This window comes from Phalacrocorax aristotelis, chromosome 3 (assembly GCF_949628215.1).
Source record: "Phalacrocorax aristotelis chromosome 3, bGulAri2.1, whole genome shotgun sequence".
Taxonomy (NCBI): Eukaryota; Metazoa; Chordata; class Aves; order Suliformes; family Phalacrocoracidae; genus Phalacrocorax; species Phalacrocorax aristotelis.
Window position 1 is genome coordinate 1138860 of NC_134278.1, and position 18768 is coordinate 1157627.

The following is an 18768-nucleotide window of genomic DNA, read 5'->3' on the forward strand; positions in this document are numbered from 1 at the left end:
GAGGCTCCCTCTGCTCTGCTCCTGGTGCAAGCAGCGATATGTGGGCTCGTGGCCGGCAGCGCGGGCTGCCCTGGGCCTTGGTGGAGCGCCTGCGAGTAAAACGGGGTGTACAAATCCATCTTTGCTCGCTGTCCCCAGCGCTGGGACCTGTGTCACCAGCGCTGTCCTCCCCCGGCCCACCCTGGATCCGTTCGGGTGTCTGACACCGGTGTGCCCAGGGCACCCGTGCGACAGCGTTTGGTCTGCGGCTGGCTCCTGGTAACCAGACTACTTAAAAGTGGCATTGTTTTTCTGGACAGGAAGGCTATTAGTAGAATCTGGGTTATAAATCTGTATTTTTTTCCTCCTTGGACACGTAATTGGATCTTCCAGAAATGCCCTGGTTGCATGATTAATGTTGTTTTTAAGCTGTATGAGCCATTTGCGTCTTTAAATCCCATAACAACGCAGTCAGCTCACCGCAGCACCCGCGATGGCTCCGTGGCAGCCGGGACCGTCTGCCGGCTGTTGGGGTGCCCTGTGGCACCCTGTGGGGTGGCTGGATGGAGCAAGCGGGGGGCTGAGCGATCCCGTGGCCCTCCTGGCACGGACAGGGCGCAGGAGAGGCTGCCGCTGTATGGTGTGAGCGATGAGATTGGGGTTGCAAAGCTGGCTCTGCTCTTTCCTCAAGGAGTTTAAAACCAAATCCCGAGGGGGCTGTCTGGGCTGGGCTGCCTCCTTCCCACAATTTAAGGAGAAGCGGATGCACGATGCTGTTTTAGAGCAGGGCCTGTTGCAAATGCCTGTCTGCTTTGAGGAGGCTCTGGGCTGTACAAAATTCCTTCCGTGCACTCGTGCTTTTTGTTGTACCTTCTCTCCCTGAAAATGAGGGAGAAATCAAGAGCCCTAGCTGGCGGTAGTCATCGGCCACGGTAGAAAAATGACTTTGAGAAGGGTAATAGTCACATGCATGAGTCACTGGAGCAATGCGTAGAGATCCAAAATGGAAAAGGTGATGCTAATTTGCAGTGAGGATGAGGTGGGTGAATGACGGAGCCGGTGCTGTGCGTGGTGAGCTAAAACACCTCTGCATTTGTAGCCTCGAGAGTGTTTCATCAGAGCAACCTCAGCAGCTGAGTGCGAGACGAGCTTTGGGGGAGTAGGAGTCCCACGCCTCAGCCCGGCGCTCTCGGGGGCGGTCGGGCACCTTGCTCGGCTTTGCTCCAAGGCACAGGCGTGTATGAACAGGCAGGCTCAGACAGATATCCTGAATGTCAGTCTCCAAAAACACCGGCCCTGGAGGGCTGACGTGGGACCGAGGAGCCTGGCGAAGGACTTCCTCCACGGACAGGCCGCTGCCTCCGTCACCAGCGTGGTGTGACCTGCTCTCTTCCCGTGGCGTGGGCTGGAGGGTGAGCAGCCAGAGGAGCGAGCTGCAAGTGAAGCATCTCTGCAGCCTTCTTCGCCTCCAGCTCTGACCACCCTGAGGAGGTGGTGAGTGTCCCTGCCTTGCCTGTCCTTGCCCGTCCCCCCGCCTTCGCCTGCAGCCGGCGTCCCCAGCAGCGCTGCTGGCTCGCTGCCCCCTGCGGAGCAGAGAGGTCGGGAGCCCTTTCTTTGCTAGCATGGAAAGGTAAGGAGGTGGAACGGCTGTAGGAAGGAAACCAAATGACAAAAAGCAGTTGCGCGGAGGCTGGGTACCGCGGATGGTTTGAGTTTGTAGCTGAAGGTGCCTGGCAGGCCACTGGTGTTCTGGGCAAGCAGCCTGGTGCTGGAGCCAGCCCCAGCTTGGGCTCTTTGGTCTGTTGGTGTCCTCTGAGCTGGCAGAGCACCTACCTGCCTTGCTCAGCAGGCAAAGGAGTGTCCCTCCAGGAGACCGGTTGAAGCTGGGGTGGTTGTAGGAGCAAACCTCTGCAAAACACCTGCGCTGTCCCCTGAGATACGGGTCATTCCAGGTCTTTGAGTTCTGCAAGCAAGGTGGGAAAGGTGTGACCATGGGGAAAAGCTGCTTATTGACTATTATCCCCCATCCCCAAACGTGGGGGGGAGAAGGGAAAGCTTCCCGGGACAGGGGCCTGGGGAAGCTTCCCCGAGGTACCTTACAAACACAAGCAGAGAAACTCCAGAGTGCTTCCCCTGCCTCGCTCCAAGCGTTGCATCTGTTTTCTTGTTCCAGGCTGGTTTAGGGACAATGAGAATTAACCCGTCTCCAGCTCTCCTTCTCCCCTAACCAGTGGTTCAAATCCTATTATCTCGTAAAGCGTTTGGAATCCTGTCCCCTGAAATTGCATTAAGCCGGGATGGAAATTCCTTGCGGCTTAAACCTCGCCTCTGTACGGCATCGAGTTCGGGGTTTTGTTGCTGCTTGCTCTGCAGCTCCTATGGGTTTGCTGGCATGGGGACGTAAGGGCTGGGGCTAACCCGCAGTGGGACGGACTGATCCGTCGCGGGGAGGGCAGGGAAGAGCTGGTGGGGTACAGAAATGCTTGCCAAGGGTGGGATTCACCCAGTGAGGAGCAAAGGCTGTAAGCTCTTAGCCTATGTGCTCAGAGCCCGGCGAGATGTGGTGCCTCTTCCTCACGCAGGCATCTGTCTTGTAGGGTGTTGCTTTGCCTTTTCCCACCATTTTCTCCCCAGCTTTTGAAGTGGGCAGATTGCTTCTAGGGAAACGGGGCTTCCAGCTGAGGAGAGGAGCACAGAGGGAGGAACAAGCCGTGGGTGCAGAGATGGTGGCTAGTTCAAGGCCGTGGGGTGGGTGGGGACCCAGAGCTGCTCTCCTGGTTTCCTTTTACCAACCAACCCCCCCTTATCTCGGGGAGTGCATAGGTTATGTCGTGGTGGTGTAGGGAGGGGTGAGCCTTTGCTTTCCATAACGCTGCTCGTGAGCTTGGGTTTAGGCTCCCGCAGGGTGGCGGCAGGCACCGGTGCTGGGGACGTGCGGGAGTGTTGTCCCAGCCACAGGGACACAGGGTGGGCGCCGGGAGCTGCCCTGCTCAGCACCGAGCCTGTGAGCTGAGGAGTTTTGTAGCCTATGAAACTTTTCTTGGGGTTCTTATCAAAGCGTTACTTGGGAAGAGGGCTTTAGACAGGGTGATCTTTGCTAGGAAGGAGCTGTGAGCTGGAGAGCAGATGACAGCTCGTGGTGCTTTTGTAAGCCAAATGATGTCAAATTTTAACTTTCTAGCTGGAAACTCTTCCATGGCTTGTCTAGGTCTTTGATTTTTAAATTTTTTTTAAATCCCCCCCCCCAGTAATCTAAAAGCAGTGGGGTGAGGGGGAAGAGATTTTTCTTCCTCCCCATTTCCCAGAGGCAGCAGCTGCCCCTGCAGAAATCTCAGCTCGTTCATGGGGAGGAGCCCTCTGAGACCCATCCTGTGTGGGGTACCCACGGGCCTCCTGGTGCTCACCCGCCAGTCCTCCCCCTTTGGAACTGCGGGCTCCAGCTCTCTGAGCTGGGCGCAGGCAAGGAGCAAGGTGCGGGTCCCTCACCAGGTCAGCGGGCACCTGCTGCAAACTGCTCTGCCCTGAAAGAATAAGGAAGAATGACGTGGGTCCTACCTCCAAACAACCTGTCACCTGTGCTGCTGCCATCACTTTGCTCCTTTGGCCCCAGTCTCTGTCCCCACCTCCTGTGGTGGGGCTGGGAGCTCAGGTGGGAGCCCACAGACCAGCCGAGGTCACCTGTGGGGCTGCACTGGGAAGCTGATGCCTCTGCACTTCTCGTTAGGGCCAAATAACCCTCTGTACCTGACACTGTGACGGGATGTGCCGGATTCGGAGATACTTGTGGATGCGTGGCGGTGTGCGCGGTGTTTCGGAGTATCTGCAGGGCAAGGGGCGGGGTTGAAGACCTTGCTCATAAATATCTGTGTCTTTCTGGGAGGAGAAAGTCCCTCCTAAGTGACAGGAGATGAGTAAGGTGGTGATACCTGCCATCTCGACAGCTTCGACTGAAGTGTGCTCGTTCTTGTGCGGGACCTCTGGGCTCAGTCACTGGTTGTGTCTGGGTCACACAGAGCTGTCAGCACAGAAACGTGTCTCTTGAAGCTCCTGTTAGTCTCCAGTCCATCAGAGAACAGTCCCATTTTGGGGACCCCACCAAGGGGTCTCGTCGCTGTCCCCCTGCAGCCTTTGGCAAAAGGGGTGCCGGGGTGTGAGAGCTGAGGAGTTTGAAGACCGGTGGGGCAGCAGGAGTGGCCCCAGCTCTCACGGCTGCTGGGGAAGTCTCCCCCTGCCCTTCTGCATGGCACCTCTGGGAGCTGAGCTGAGAAGGTCCTGCTCGTCTTGTGGGGCAGGACTCCACAGGGTTGCTTAAGCATGAGCACGCCGAGCTGTCCCCAGTGGGTTGGTCCCACGGTGAGGGTGCCTGGGGTCATGGGTCTGTCACTTCCCCTCCGGCTTGAGTGTCACCAGGCCCGCGGTGTGGCGTCGGGGTGCAGGGCTCTGGCAGGAGCATTGGCTGCAAAGAAGGTTGCATGTCCTTCAGTCTCTTCCCGCCTTCCAAAAACCGTTGCGGTGGGTGTGCTTCCTGCTCTTCCCGTGGGGCTGCTCCCTGCGGAGGGGAGGCGTCGGGCGCAGGCGTGAGATGTGCGCCCAAGAGCTGCCTCTATGCATCCGCTGCTGGAGCTGGTGGGTGCTTTTTGGGTTGTTTAGCACCGTCCCTGGTGAGGCTTCATCCTTGACCCAAGTATTCTTGCAGTGCCGACACTTGGGTAGCGGGCGTCCTCGCTGAAACCTCAATATTCAGGATCTCTGGCTTTTTGCAAGTGCTGGTGGAGCCCTGACTATTGTTTTCTGTTTTTCCCTTGTCATTCCCAGTACAGTGCCGTGGACAGCAACCCCCTGTCTCTGTACGTCATGCATCCCTTCTGGAACACCATAGTGAAGGTGAGACCTTGTCCTGCCCTGAGTGGGGTGGCAAAACTCCAGTCACCACGAAGACTTCTCTGTAAAACTCTCAGCTGAAAAGCCCTGCTTCGTTTGTGGTGCAACTAATTACGAAGGGCGCTGCCTTGCAGCCTGCCCTGAGCTCACTGCATCGCGGCTAAAGCTTCCTGCTGCCCCGTGATATGCCACATGCGACTAAGCAGTGTTGTCTAACACCCAGACGATAGTAACCAGGTCTCTGCCACGGCTGGGAGCAGCGCGTAGTCCTTATTATATGTTTTATTGAGTTCATGTGTTCTTTTGCTGCTTTCCCCTAGATCTTCCCTACCTGGCTGGCCCCAAATTTGATAACGTTTTCTGGCTTCCTGCTGCTTGTCTTCAACTTCTTCCTCATGGCATACTTCGACCCTGACTTTTATGCTTCTGGTAAGGCTGCCTGTTCCTGTTTGGGTGTGAAGCATTGGAGTGGTGAAGTCTGTCACCTCCTCTGCCATGACTTCTGCTGCTCACTGACAGGCTGCCTAGTCTGGGCCTTCCCGGAGGCAGGTGGCTGTGCCACGGGAGGGATGGATTTGAGGGGCTGAACTTGCTGGGCTTCAGATGAGGACTTGTCCAAATATGACACCGTCCCTCCGGCTCTGGGTGGATGCTGCCTGGCTGGCAGCGTGGGCACAAGGGAGGAGGAAACAGCCGAAATGTTGAGTGGGAATTGGCTCTGCCTACAGAGCAGGCAAGAACCCAGGGCCCTCATTTTAAAATCTAACAGAGGTATGTGGGAAACTCTGATTCCCTGAATTCAGCAAGTAGAGCCTTGTTCTTTGCATCCCAGCTAATTGCCCTCTTGCAAAAACATGCCACCACCATGTTCATACTAACAAAGGCAAAATCTTCTTTCTCAGTTTCACCATTCTGCATACGGCAAGGATGTGCATAGCTTTCAACTTTTTAACAGTACCCATCGAATCACGGAACGGTTTGGGTTGGCAGGGTCCTTTAGAGGCCACCCAGCCCAACCCCCTGCCGTGAGCAGGGACACCTTCAACCAGAGCAGGTTGCTCAGAGCCCCGTCCAGCCTGGCCTTGGGTGTTCCCAGGGATGGGGCATCGACCACCTCTCGGGGCAGCCTGGGCCAGGCTTTCACCGCCCACAGCGTGAACAATTCCTTCCTTCTCTCTAGTCTGAATCTCCCCTCCTTTAGTTTAAACCCATCACCCCTCGTCCTGTCGCTGCAGGCCCTGCTAAAGTCTGTCCCCACCCTGAGAGGCCGCAATAAGGTCTCCCCGCAGCCTCCCCTTCCCCGGCTGCACAACCCCAGCTCTCCCAGCCCGGCCTCGCAGCAGAGGGGCTCCAGCCCCCGGAGCATTTCTGTGCCCCCTCTGGCCCCGCTCCAACAGCCCCGTGTCTGTCCCGTGCTGAGGAGCCCCGAGCTGGAGGCGGCGCTGCAGGGGGGTCTCACAGAGCGGGGCAGAGGGGCAGCACCCCCTCCCTCGCCCTGCTGCCCGTGGTGCTGGGGATGCAGCCCGGGGGACGGTTGGCTTTCTGGGCTGTGAGAGCATGTTGCCGGCTCGTGTCCATTTTTTCACCCCCAGCACCCCCAAGTCCTTCTGGGCAGGGCTGCTCCCCATCCCCCAGCGTGGATTGATCCCGGGGGCTGCCCCGACCCAGGTGCAGGAGCCTGCACTTGGCCCTGTTGAACCTCAGGAGGTTCTCCCAGGCCCACTTCTCCAGCTTGGCCAGGTCCCTCTGGATGGCCTCCCATCCACTCAGCTTGGTATCATCTGCAGCCTTGCTGAGGGCACACTTGATCCCACTGTCCATGTCATTGATGATGATATTAAACAGCACTGGTCCCAGTTACAGACTCTGAGGGACACCACTTGTCCACTCATCGCCGGTCTCCATCCAGACCTCGAGCCATTGAGCACTACCCTCTGGATGTGACCACCCAACCAATTCCTTATCTACTGAACAGCTCACCCATCAAATCTGTGTATCTCCCATTTAGAGAGAAGGATACTGTGGGGTCAGTGTTCAAAGCCTTACAGAAGTCCCAACAGATGACATCTGTAGCTCTTCCCTTGTCCACTGATGTAGTCACTCCATCATAGAAGGCCACCAGGTTGCTCAGGCAGGACTTGACCTTGGTGAAGCCGTGCTGTCTGCCTCAGATCACCTCCCTGTCCTCTGTGTGCCTTAGCATAGCTTCTAGGAGGATCTGTTCATGATCTTCCCAGCACAGGGAGGGTGAGGCTGAGAGGTCAGTAGTTCCCAGTGTCCTACCCATGTTCATCTCTTTGTGAATCTGAAGGTTTAGTTGTGTCCTCCTCCTCACGGGGTTGTTCCAGGGAAAAGATTACTCTGAGTCACTTATCAATAGCTTCCTCTCTGTTCTCTCCCTTTGCCCCTGCCAGGTTTGGGTTAGGTTGCTCAGAAGAGTTCACCTAGTTCTTCTAAAGCTGGGCCAATCATCAAAATACAGTTAAGTGGCAAAAATACTGGTTTCTTGGGATTGTCTTTTTTGGTAGGTAGATCCTTTTGTACACAGAATCATGGAATCATTAAGGTTGGAAAAGACCTCCAGGATCATCAAGGCCAATGGCCAACCCAACACCCCCAGGCCTCCTAAACCATGGCCCCAGGTGCCACGGCTGCACAGTGGTTGAACCCCCCCAGGGACGGTGACTCCCCCACCTCTCTGGGCAGCCTGTACCAGGGCCTGACCGCTCTGGCCCGGAAGGCATTTTCCCTCACATCCAACCTAAACCTCCCCTGACGCAGCTTGGGGCTGGTTCTTCTCGTCCTGCTTGCAAAGACAACTTCTCATGTTGCTGGCGAGGCCTCCAGAAGCTTGTGCGTTCCCTCCTTGTTGGATGGTTCTGTAGATGCGATGCCCTCCATTTACTGCTAGAATGACACCATCATACAGCTCTAAGGAAACAGGAGGTGACGTTTCAGGGAATCATCGTTCCCCCTCGGAGGCCTCTGCGTGTCCTCCTGGGAGGCCACTGTCAAGAAGCCGTGCCTCTTCCTGCTTTTTTTTCAAACACACCTTTGGGCTCCCTGTGTTGCGGGCAGCTAAGCTGGCCGTCTGCCAGAACAACATTGGAGGACAGGGAGATGTTACCAAGGGGGAATTCTTCTTTCCATTGGCAGGATGCAGACTGGAGGCTTGGGAGGGGAATCCTCGCGCACGTCTGCAGAGGCAGGGTGTTACCACATCTCAAAGTGGCTCTACTTGATGCTCTATGAGCAAGTGGTGGAGGAGAGTCTGACCTGCGCACGCTTCCTTGTCATCCATGTGGGCTACAGTTGCTAGCTGCCAGCACCAGTTCTTGGATCCCGGGACTTTGGGAAGCCGGGGACAGAGGACAAGCATGTCTTGGGAAGCGAAGTCCTCGGTGACCCGGTTTCACGTGCTGCTGCGGAGCAGCTCTGCCATCCCGTCCTGGAAAGCGAACGTTTCGGTGTCACTGTTTGAGTTGTGTAGGTGCTTTGTCTTGGTGAGCTGCCGGTCCTTGCTGCTGTGCCTCTCGTGCCAAAATAAACCCTTTGAGAGTACATAGCGAGCTGTCCTGACTTTGGTTCTTTCTGATCTCTGCAGCTCCTGATCACCAGCATGTTCCAAACGGAGTGTGGGTCATCGTGGGTCTCCTCAACTTCATTGCATATACGTTAGGTAAGACTTTATCTAGTTGATTGTGGGGGTTGGTGTCTGTTGTCTGTTCGTGCTGTGGCTGCCTGTCGTCTTATCTCCGAGCCTGCTGAGAAATCTTTGATTCTGGGCTTCTGCCATGCGCTAATCCAAATGCTGCTTGGGCTGCTAGAGCAGCTTCTGGGAGCTGCTTTGCAAAGTGGATAGAAGGAGGTTGTCCCAGAGCAGCTGATGTGAAAGGAGGATGTTGGAACAGACTCTGTTATGAATTGTGAAGTTCTGTCTTCAGTCTGCTTTACATAAATGTAACCTCGTCAGACTTCATTATATTTTTCAGTGTTGAGTAGAGCAGGGGGGTGGGAAGCGCACTCCCCGTTAGAACATGGAGGTAGGGAAAGCTGCTGTTTGCTGGCTGTGTCAGCTGCAAACAGGCCCATTGCTTTGTGGGGTGGTGTCCAGCAAAACTCCTTGATCTCTTCCCAGATGGAGTTGATGGGAAACAGGCTCGCCGGACCAACTCCAGCACGCCCCTGGGAGAGCTCTTTGATCACGGCCTGGACAGCTGGGCATGTGTGTACTTCGTCGTGACAGTCTACTCCACCTTTGGACGGGGCTCCACGGGTGTCAGTGTCTTCGTTCTCTACCTCCTCTTATGGGTGGTCTTGTTTTCGTTCATCCTCTCCCACTGGGAGAAGTATAACACAGGGATCCTCTTCCTGCCCTGGGGATATGACATCAGCCAGGTGGTAAGTACGCGCCACAGCTGCTGCTCGGCTTCAGCAGAAGCTCAATAAACTGCTAGCGTGCCTGGTGTGCAGGAGTGCCCGCGGAGGTGTGCGAGGGATCCGCGCAGCTCTGCTACGTGTCCAGAGCCTTGTAAATCAGTCACTGCAATGCTCTCTGGAGGTGGGATGTCTTCAACTTGTCTCCAGGCTTTGTGGAGGTGGAGAGCTTTCCAAGACTGCTTGCGTGACTTTGAGCTGTAACTGAATCACAGAATCACTGAGGTTGGAAGAGACCTCCAGGATCACCAAGTCCAACCCCAACCCAACACCCCCAGGCTTCCTAAACCATGGCCCCAAGTGCCACGGCTGCACGGTGTTTGAACCCCCCCAGGGACGGTGACTCCCCCACCTCTCTGGGCAGCCTGTCCCTGGCCAGGGTGCAGCCCCGCGGCACCGCGCAGCACGCAGTACTCCTTCAGCTTCTGGCCTGTCAGATGCTGGGTGGGAAATGCAACAAGTTGCGGGGAGAGTGCCATTAATGCAGCTGCACTAATTGCAGTCATCCTCTCTGCTAGGAAAAGGGGACTGGAGCTGGTCTCCTCTGACTATACTCTGACCCCTTTCTCCAAAACCATTGCTCAACCCTAATGCTTTCGGATGGCTGCCTGTTGCAGGAAGGCAGGGGGTGGAGGGCGAAGCTGCCCTGCAGCCTGCTTCACCCGGCTTCTGGGTTGCTATTAAAACTGAAAAAGCCCTAGCTAGCGCTTTCCCTGTGACTGCTTCAGCAGAAGGATAAGAAGGAGTCCCTGAACAAACCCTCCAGGGCCGCTGCAACTTGTGGTATAAAACCTCTCTCTTGTGCTTCAGGCATCCCGTGAGTTCAAGCTGTGCAAGGGCATTTTTGCTCCTGCTGCAAGGAGCAGCTCCTGGTTGTATCCTGCTCCGCTACTACGCTTACTCGACCTGGTCTCCTAAAGCAGGATGTTTCTGCATTTTTATATTTTTTTATTTTCCCCCTTCCCAGCGGTGGGAAGGACGGAACGTGCCGTAGCTCAGAGCGTACTTCTCGCGCTGCCTTTCCCTGAAGCTGCCCGGCCACGTGCTCACGCCTGTCCTTGTCCTGTGCTCTCTTTCAGACCATTTCAATTGTCTACATAGTGACAGCCATTGTGGGAGTTGAGGCCTGGTATGCACCTTTCCTGTTTAATTTCTTATATAGAGACCTATTCACTGCAATGATTATTGGTAAGAAACTCCATGTTGAAGCCTGTCTTTTAAACTCCACCTTTTTAACAAAACCCAATGTCTTAATTATATGATAACGCTGTTCTGTTTGCTGTAATGAAAGCTCTCGTAGGCTGTTATTGAAGTGACTAATTAAGGGCGTTCTCACAGCCTTCCCTTTCCCAGGATTTCAAATTATTGTCTTCTGCATAGTTACTTTGGAGGAGTTAACTCCAGTCTGCCTGGGTCTGAGCTGACCAAAAAAGGGTTTGTGCGGACAGACACACGATGGCTCCCGGCCTGGAGCGGCGTAGTGAGCAGACGAGGGTGGCTGAGGGTTGTGGCTGCTGCCTGGGGCCGGGCGTGCCAGGGTGCTGGGAGGCAGCTGGAGCCGAGCACCGGTCCCTGGATGCTAAATAGGAGATTCCCTCGTGCCTGGGACCCGCGAGCATGGGGAAACGCGTCTCCTCCGAATAGCTGTGTTGCCCGAGAGCTGGGGCTGCCGGGCATCGCGTTACCCCGGGGAAGCAGGGTTTGTTTTCAGCAGGAGCCGTGGGGTTTGTAGGTGATAAAATACAGCCCAGTGTGCTGGTGGGTGCTGGGAGCAGCGGCCAGCGGGGACCCCCCAGCGCTCGGGCTGTGCAGCACAGACCCCAAGCCCAGCCGGGGCAGGACCTGGAGCCTGGGGCTGCTGCAGGAGGGAGGTTACAGCCACCGAGGTGGGGAAAAGCACCCTGCTCTTTGGGGATCCTGCCCTCCATCCACCCATCTAAAAATTAAATTTACAAAAAGCCCCTAAATACAAGCCCAGCCTTTCTCTCCAGTGGTCGGCGTAACCCAGGTGAAGCTTAGCAGGGGAGAGCTGTCTTTGCTCTGGTTTATCCAGAAGTTCTTTCTTAGTTTAATTTTTCTTAGTCTACATCCCTTTCTTTAGGGGTTCATTGTAGCTACTTAATTTCAAGTCGATATGTCTTGAGTTGTGTTAAACCTAATGCTTGCACTTTTCTTAATCAGGTGGATATTCTGAGCTTTCCTTTGGCGGTCATATAACTTAACATATGAATGATAAATGCCGTTTTCCTCTATGAAAAAATAAGAGCACAATCCAATGGCCGGATTTGTGCACTTTACAGGAGTGGGGTTATTAAAAGCAGGAATATTTACAGCTTTCTTAAAATACCTACTGCTAGATAAACATGGAAGGAGCAGTGATAGACTCCCACGGGTTTGAGTGTAGCGGATGATGTTCCCTGCCAAGGTCGAGAATTTCAAAGCTGTTTAGACTCTTTGTATCATTTGTCAAGTTAAATGACAAGACCTTTTTTTGCACGACGGGGACTGTAAATGCTTGTGGTGGGAGAAAGAGCAAATCAGCTTTACTGTGAAGACTGAAATCTCCGCTGTGCGCAGCCGTGTCGCTTGCGGAGTTTGACCTCGCCTTGCGTCCCGTTGAAGAAGCATTGTAGTTAAACTTGGTAGCTGTTTGAAGCGTAACACTGCGCTCATTAATGCAACTTCTGAAACTGGAAATGTCTTTCATTTATAGCAGACCTTAACTTGTAATTACAGCTCTTAGATCAGAATTATGAGCACCTACTTTTTAAACGTGCCGAGCTATTCTCGGTGCACCTCCGAGCTATTTTTGTTGCAAGCAGCTCAAACCAGGGCACAACCACCTGCCTGTTCATGGGGTGCACGTGGTGGTTTCCCTCTATCGTGGGGCAGTAACGCAGCTCTTTCTCTTCCAGCATGTGCCCTCACTGTGACGCTGCCGATGAGCCTGTATAACTTCTACAAGTAAGTTTCTCCATCCTCAAGCATCCCTCCCTGGTTTAGCACCTTTGAAAGACCCCCCCAAACCCTTTATAACTTGGTTTCCGTGGTAGTTTTCAGGCAACTGTCTCCAGCGTGGCAGAGCGGCTCTGATGCACCGGAAGGTCCCAGTTTGCAGGGTGCGCTGGGAGGGATGGGCTGGCAGCTTTCCCAGCAGGGTCTTGCAGAAGGGCCCCCAGCTTTTGTAGGCTTGTCCCGGTGGTCACAACCCAGAGAGCCGGACAATCAGATGCCTCTGTAATTCAGGAGTGTTTTTTGAGTTAACAATGAAAGCGTGCATCTTCCTCGCCTGACTGTGGTAACGGCCGATATCAGCAGTTTTGTGTAGCAGAGTGGCCAGGGAGATTTTGCAGCCCTCTCCTGGAGGCATCGACCAGGTATTTCTCAGCTGTGCTTCCACATATTTTCATTTCTTTGCTTGTGTTTCAGGGCCTATAAAAATAACACCTTGAAGCACCACTCTGTGTACGAAATCATGCTGCCACTGGTATCCCCAGTGTTGCTGTTCGTGCTCTGCACCACGTGGATCTTCATGTCCCCGACAGACATCCTGGAGGTCCATCCCAGGCTCTTCTACTTCATGGTCGGAACAGCCTTCGCTAACATTTCTGTAAGCAGCTTTTGCTTTATGCTCTGGTTTATCCCCTGGCGAGTGTGAAGCTTGCCAGGACGCTTTTGGGAGGCAGGAAGAAAAAGACCAGCTCAAATGTGAGGAGGGAAGGGAGATGCGAAGATTAACTTAACAGCTTTTCTGTTTTGCTGTGATTGAAAGAACAAACAGGAAAGTAGACAGGGTTTGGGGTCCGTGAATTTTGTGCTGCAGCTCTCACTCTTGAGAAACAAGAGAATTAGTTAAATTGAGTGTGTTTACCCACGTGTGCATCCTGTGTTGCGAACGGTGAGCTGCTAGTACAAAAGGAGTTCTGTGTCCTTTTTTGGGATAACTTTAAAATGTGGGGGACTAAAGATTTTGTCAAAATCCGATTTAGTAGTGTATCACATCTGTGCTTGCTTGAGACCTTAACAAAGGCACCTGTACTCGCCACCCCCGACACGTGGCTGAGCAGCTCTGTGTGTCCGTGCCCTGGGTCCAGCAGCTCACGCTGCTGCTTGGCAGCATTTTCTGCTGATTGTGCACATAATGCTGGTAAGGCTCAGTCACAGAGTCACAGAAGGGTTTAGGTGGGAAGGGACTGCTAAAGGCCACCCAGCCCAACCCCCTGCCGTGAGCAGGGACACCTTCAGCCAGAGCAGGTTGCTCAGAGCCCCGTCCTGCCTGGCCTTGGGTGTTCCCAGGGATGGGGCATCGACCACCTCTCGGGGCAGCCTGGGCCAGGCTTTCACCACCCTCAGCGTGAACAATTCCTTCCTTCTCTCTAGTCTGAATCTCCCCTCCTTTAGTTTAAACCCATCACCCCTCGTCCTGTCACTGCAGGCCCTGCTAAAACGTCTGTCCCGCCTTTCTTATCAGCCCCTTCAAGCCCTGAGAGGCCGCAATAAGGTCCCCCCGCAGCCTCCCCTTCCCCGGCTGCACAACCCCAGCTCTCCCAGCCCGGCCTCGCAGCAGAGGGGCTCCAGCCCTCGGAGCATTTCTGTGCCCCCTCTGGCCCCGCTCCAACAGCCCCGTGTCTGTCCCGTGCTGAGGAGCCCCGAGCTGGAGGCGGCACTGCAGGGGGGTCTCTCAGAGCGGGGCAGAGGGGCAGCACCCCCTCCCTCGCCCTGCTGCCCGCGCTGCTGGGGATGCAGCCCGGGGCACGGCTGGGGGTCTGGGCTGTGAGAGCATGTTGCTGGCTCGTGTCCTTCTTTTCACCCCCCAGCACCCCCAAGTCCTTCTGGGCAGGGCTGCTCCCCATCCCCCCATCCCCCAGCCCGGGCTGATCCCGGGGGCTGCCCCGACCCACGTGGAGGACCTTGTACTTGGTTGTTGAACCTCAGGAGGTTCTCCCAGGCCCACCTCTCCTGCTTGTCCAGGTCAGCTCAAGGGAACTCCTTTTTCTTTTGGAGATGTCCATGGTGCCTGTTCCCCTATGACCTTCCTGCCCCATGAGGCTTTGTTCTGTGTCCCACAAGAATTCTAATGCAAAGAAAGATCCTGAGTGAGAAACTTGGGGAAGCTGCGCTACGGTAGCTGTAAGTGCAGGCGACTGGTACATGTATGTGCGTGACCGTCCTCTCTGCTCCGTGGGCTGGCAGAGCCGACGCTGGGCGCAAGCCCTGACAGCTTTCTCTTCCTGCAGTGCCAGCTGATCGTCTGTCAGATGAGCAGCACGCGCTGCCAGCCACTGAACTGGATGCTGCTCCCCATAGCGGCGGTGCTCTTCGTGGTGGTGTCCGGGTTGGCGCCGAGCAGCGAAACGCTTCTCCTCTACTTGTTAACTGCTTTCCTCACCCTGGCGCACATCCACTACGGGGTGGTCGTGGTAGGTGAACTCGGGACGTGGGCTTCGGGCTCGGCTGCCGTGCTCCGACGGCAGGCTTTGCCTGCGTGCTGCTGCTGTTTGGGGCAGAGAATCCTCCCCTGAAAAACAGGAGCATCGGTGGCAATGGCTCTCTGTGCCGTGTTCTCTGTGGCCGTATGAAACTTGAGCTGACTTCCTTGCGAGAGGCTTGTGCGGGCTGTCGCGTGGGTTTGAAGCAAGCTTCGCGCGATGTGACGTGACGGGGCGGGGTTGTTGTACCGGAGATTAGTTTGAAACAAATACTCGTGTCTCTGCTGCTGTGTTTAACTCACCTCGGCTGCGGCTTAGAGACCAGCCTGGATGTAAGCCAGCAAGGGTGACCCGCACCCTTGGGCACGGCAGGGGGGGCTCCGGGAGGTACCCAGAGAGATATTATGTCTGCATGTTGGGCAGGAGTGCTTCATTTGGGAGTCTCGGTATAAAAAGCTAAACTGCTGTTGGTGTTACTCTGGCGGCTGAGCTCGATCCGCGACCTTGCTGACGTGGCCTGCGCTGGAGTCGCTGGGACAGCCAGGATGGGGGCGGGATGTCCCTGCTGGGGGGAATGTGGGGACACTGCAGCCGCTCTACCTTCTCCCCTGCTGCCAGGGCTGGGTAGAGACCCAGGGACCGATATCCTCCCCTCGCTCTGTGCCAGCTCTGCCTGACTCCCTGAGTTTTGACCAGGAGAGAAAACAAACTCAGAGGAGACCGAGTCCCGTTAGAAATGCCCCGGGAAGCGGCTGAGGAACTAGGGACCCATGTCCCCTTGGAGCTGGCCCCTGCCACGTGCGCACACCCTCCTTGGGAAGCCCTGTCCCCCGGGAACCCCAGCTCTTAATGAGGAGCCTCCGGAGTCGTTTGAACTGTAATTAAAGCAAAGAAGTAATAGCCAGGTTGTCTTGTCTTTCCAATTAGTGTAATGAGGCTTCTATGCAAGAAGGATTTGAATAGCTAAGAAGCTTAAATAAATTTGGTCTTGGAATCATAGCTGGGGATGGGGGACTGACCAGATGGTGTAATCCTCCTGTCTGCCCAGGCCTGCTCAGTCCCTCCCGTGAGCTTCCCAGTGCTCTGCTCCCCCGAGTTTGTGCTCCCCTCACTTTCCCCCACCTCCAGCTTTCCAGGGGCCCATCTGTGCTGTTTTCTCTTCCGGGATAAAAGAGCCTTTATGGAGCTGAAGAGCCTTTTAAGGCTCTGTGACTGGGACATAATCCCAAACTGCTCTGACTTTGGGTGCAGCAACTGGGGATAAACCCTCTGCCCTGACTCTGTGCCCAGCTCAGCCTCTGGTGCTGCTCAGCACTGCTCAGTTTGGGTCTGCAGTGGGTCACCAGACACCATCTGTTTTACCCTCCTGTCTGCGGTTCTCTGAACTGTGCCTAAAAGTTCATTTCGTGGTGCAGCTCCCAGTCCTTTCTGGTCTTCTCATGTCCTCAAAAGAGGTGGTAAAAGCTTCTTCCAAAGGCTGACGTAAAAGGTGCCGGATTACCCAAACCCTGGTGTTGGGTTCCCCTCCTGTGAGTGTCTTCGTGGTCAATGCAAAGTCCTCGACCCCCCAGTCTGAACTGCAAATGGATTCAGGGGGCAGTTTTTCACTTAGGTATCTGAGATTATCAAATTAATTTAAGCAAAATAATAAAAATATTGCTGGGAGGGGCAGAGAGGGAGCGGTACCGCAGGGTAAGATCCCGTGTGCCCGGGCTCAGGGCAGGCGTTCCTGACCCCTGCCCCTGCGGACGGCGGGCTGGAGGTGAGCCTGCTCCCGGACAGACCAGGCTGTCACTTGGGAAGGTGTGGGAAGGGAGCAAGGCTGCGCTGTGCAGGGCCCCAGCGTCGGGGTGGCAGGGATGGGGCTCAGGGATGGGGCAGGGCAGGCCTGGCTGGCCCCGCAGTGCAAGGCGGAGGCTGTGGTCCAGATCTGCTGTGCCCCTGGATGGAGGGTGGGGAAGGCGGTGCAGGAAGGTGGCAGGGCTTTGCCGGCCATACAGGGAAGCTCTGCCCGCTTTCCTCCTTGTCCCTCCGATCCTTGCTAACCTGGTCTCGTCTGCCTTGTCCCCAGGTGAGCCAGCTGAGCCGGCACTTCAACATACGGCCCTTCTCGCTAAAGAAGCCCACTCCGGATTGACTAGGAGTGGAAGAAGAGAAAATCGGCTTGCGGTCTGCAGAAGTACTGTAAATAACTGCTGCAAATACGTGTAAATACTTCAACCATCACCACGGATCTAAACCTATCCTCTGGACAGACATCAGGGCAAAGTACGCACGGTATCCAGTGCAGCCAGGGCAGGACTGGTACGGGGCAGCCCCCGCTGCTGTCGCACGAATGCAAGCTTTCGGTTTTGGGTGAAACTGGACGAGGAGGGTAGCCTTTCAGGTCGCTATTACTGTATATTAGACCAGCTGAATGTTCCCAGTGAAACCTCAGACTCCAGCTCTTGCTCAGGTAAAGCTGGTTGGGGCTGCAAGTGGCTTTACCTGAGCAAAGCATCATGACCTGTCACCAAAAGCAACATAACGGCAGATTTCCACAAGGTCAGGGGAACATCCCGGTGGGTGGGGGGTTCCTGTCTGTCCCTAATCCTGCTAGACAGCCCTTCTCCTGGGCTGGTGCTTAGGGAACAGATGGTGATGGTTCTCCCACCTTCTGTCCTGCCTTCCTGCATTCACCTATTTGGACAAATACTTGCACCTTTTTTAAAAAAAAAAAAAAGAAAAAGTAAAAAAAAGAGCAACACACTTCTAGTAATGTTCTACTTGAGGGGGGCGTAGAAAATCAGGGCTCAATTTCCCATAGAAGCGGGAAGGCGGCTTCTGCCTCCCCCGGTCGAGCTGCGGGTACCTGGGACCACACCTCGACCATGTTCCTGTCTGTCCTCGTGCATTCCCCGCCCGGGAGCAGCGGGGTCTGGGCTCCGATCGGCAGCAGAAAGTGGCTTCCACCAGCCTAACACAGAGCCAAACTGCCCCCGCTCCTTCCTACCAGTATGAATTTGCTGTTTCAGGTCGGCTCTGCTGGGTCATCGCCCGCTGCCTGAGCCGCCGCTTCCGTAGCAGCGCAGCCAGGCTCAGCCCGCCCATTGCCCACCCCACCAGGCCATCGGTGGCAGCACACCCACCGCTTAGAGAAGCACCTTAAGTGTTGCGTTGGTGTGTGCGCGTGCTTTCGGAAAGCTCCCGGGCGCGGCCGTGTGGTGGGGTCCTTTCCAAATATCACTTTGGTTTCAAAACCGTTGTCCCCAGCGGCCGCGTGTCTCATCCAGGGATGTATTTGTTTACTGTCCATTTGTAAAAGACATGTTTGCGTTGATTTTCTTTTTTTTAAACTTGTTTCTTTGTAATTGAGGTAGAGTGGGGTGGTGAAGACTGAATGCGGATTTTTCTTTCCTGTTCACTTTATTTAATGAAGACCTGTGCTTGAATGAAGAGTGTAGCTTAAACCCAGGCTCTGGAAAGGCTGCATCCGGAAGCGAACAAGCACAGCAGGTTGTGCATATGTAATCTACCATGGGAACAAAGTCGCTCACACACTGATTGTTGCGCTGCGTGGTTCGTAGAAGCTTGGCCGCAGCGTTTTCCTTCTGCAGGTGGAGGCTCCTCCTGCTCTAGGAAACCTTCAGACTCTTTAACTACTATTTAATGCCTTTTTTTTTTTTTTTTTTTCTTTTGTAAATTAGAATCATTGTCATGCAGGCTGAGAGAGGTGGGAGGGCTCAACGTCTGTGTGCTCACGTCTCTGTATGGCTGCGGCCGGCTGATCTGGGAGAGGGGGGCAAATGGTTTTCAGAGTTTATTGAATAAAGTAGCTTACTCCTATATATTTTACTCACGTTGTACAGAAAAATAACCCGAAGTGTACGAAAGAATTGGGCTGCACTTGAATTTTTGACTCTTGCTCTTTAATGAAATATAATTACGAAGGGAGATGCATTTAAGTCACTCTCACAAGAATTACAGGGGATCTTAAAATGGGACACAGCGCTTGCCTATGGGACGTGCTCAGTTAGCGAAATGGTGCCAGCAGCACTGAGAA

The 18768-nt window shown here is 54.9% G+C and overlaps 1 protein-coding gene across 2 annotated transcripts in view; it reads left to right on the forward strand.

The window, feature by feature from the left end:
- The window catches only part of SELENOI (selenoprotein I), a 31896-nt gene extending 13345 nt beyond the window's left edge, over positions 1-18551 (forward strand). The window contains exons 2-10 of one of the 2 annotated variants that reach the window (XM_075086385.1): positions 4795-4863; positions 5181-5289; positions 8465-8539; positions 8999-9261; positions 10377-10485; positions 12213-12261; positions 12727-12907; positions 14535-14717; positions 16798-18551. In XM_075086385.1, coding sequence (XP_074942486.1) covers positions 4795-4863; positions 5181-5289; positions 8465-8539; positions 8999-9261; positions 10377-10485; positions 12213-12261; positions 12727-12907; positions 14535-14717; positions 16798-16914 — 1155 coding nt within the window. In that variant the 3' untranslated portion in view covers positions 16915-18551. The remainder of the gene's footprint in view (positions 1-4794; positions 4864-5180; positions 5290-8464; positions 8540-8998; positions 9262-10376; positions 10486-12212; positions 12262-12726; positions 12908-14534; positions 14718-16797) is intronic. The other variant, XM_075086386.1, reaches the window with a different exon arrangement.
- The last annotated feature ends 217 nt before the right edge of the window (positions 18552-18768 follow it).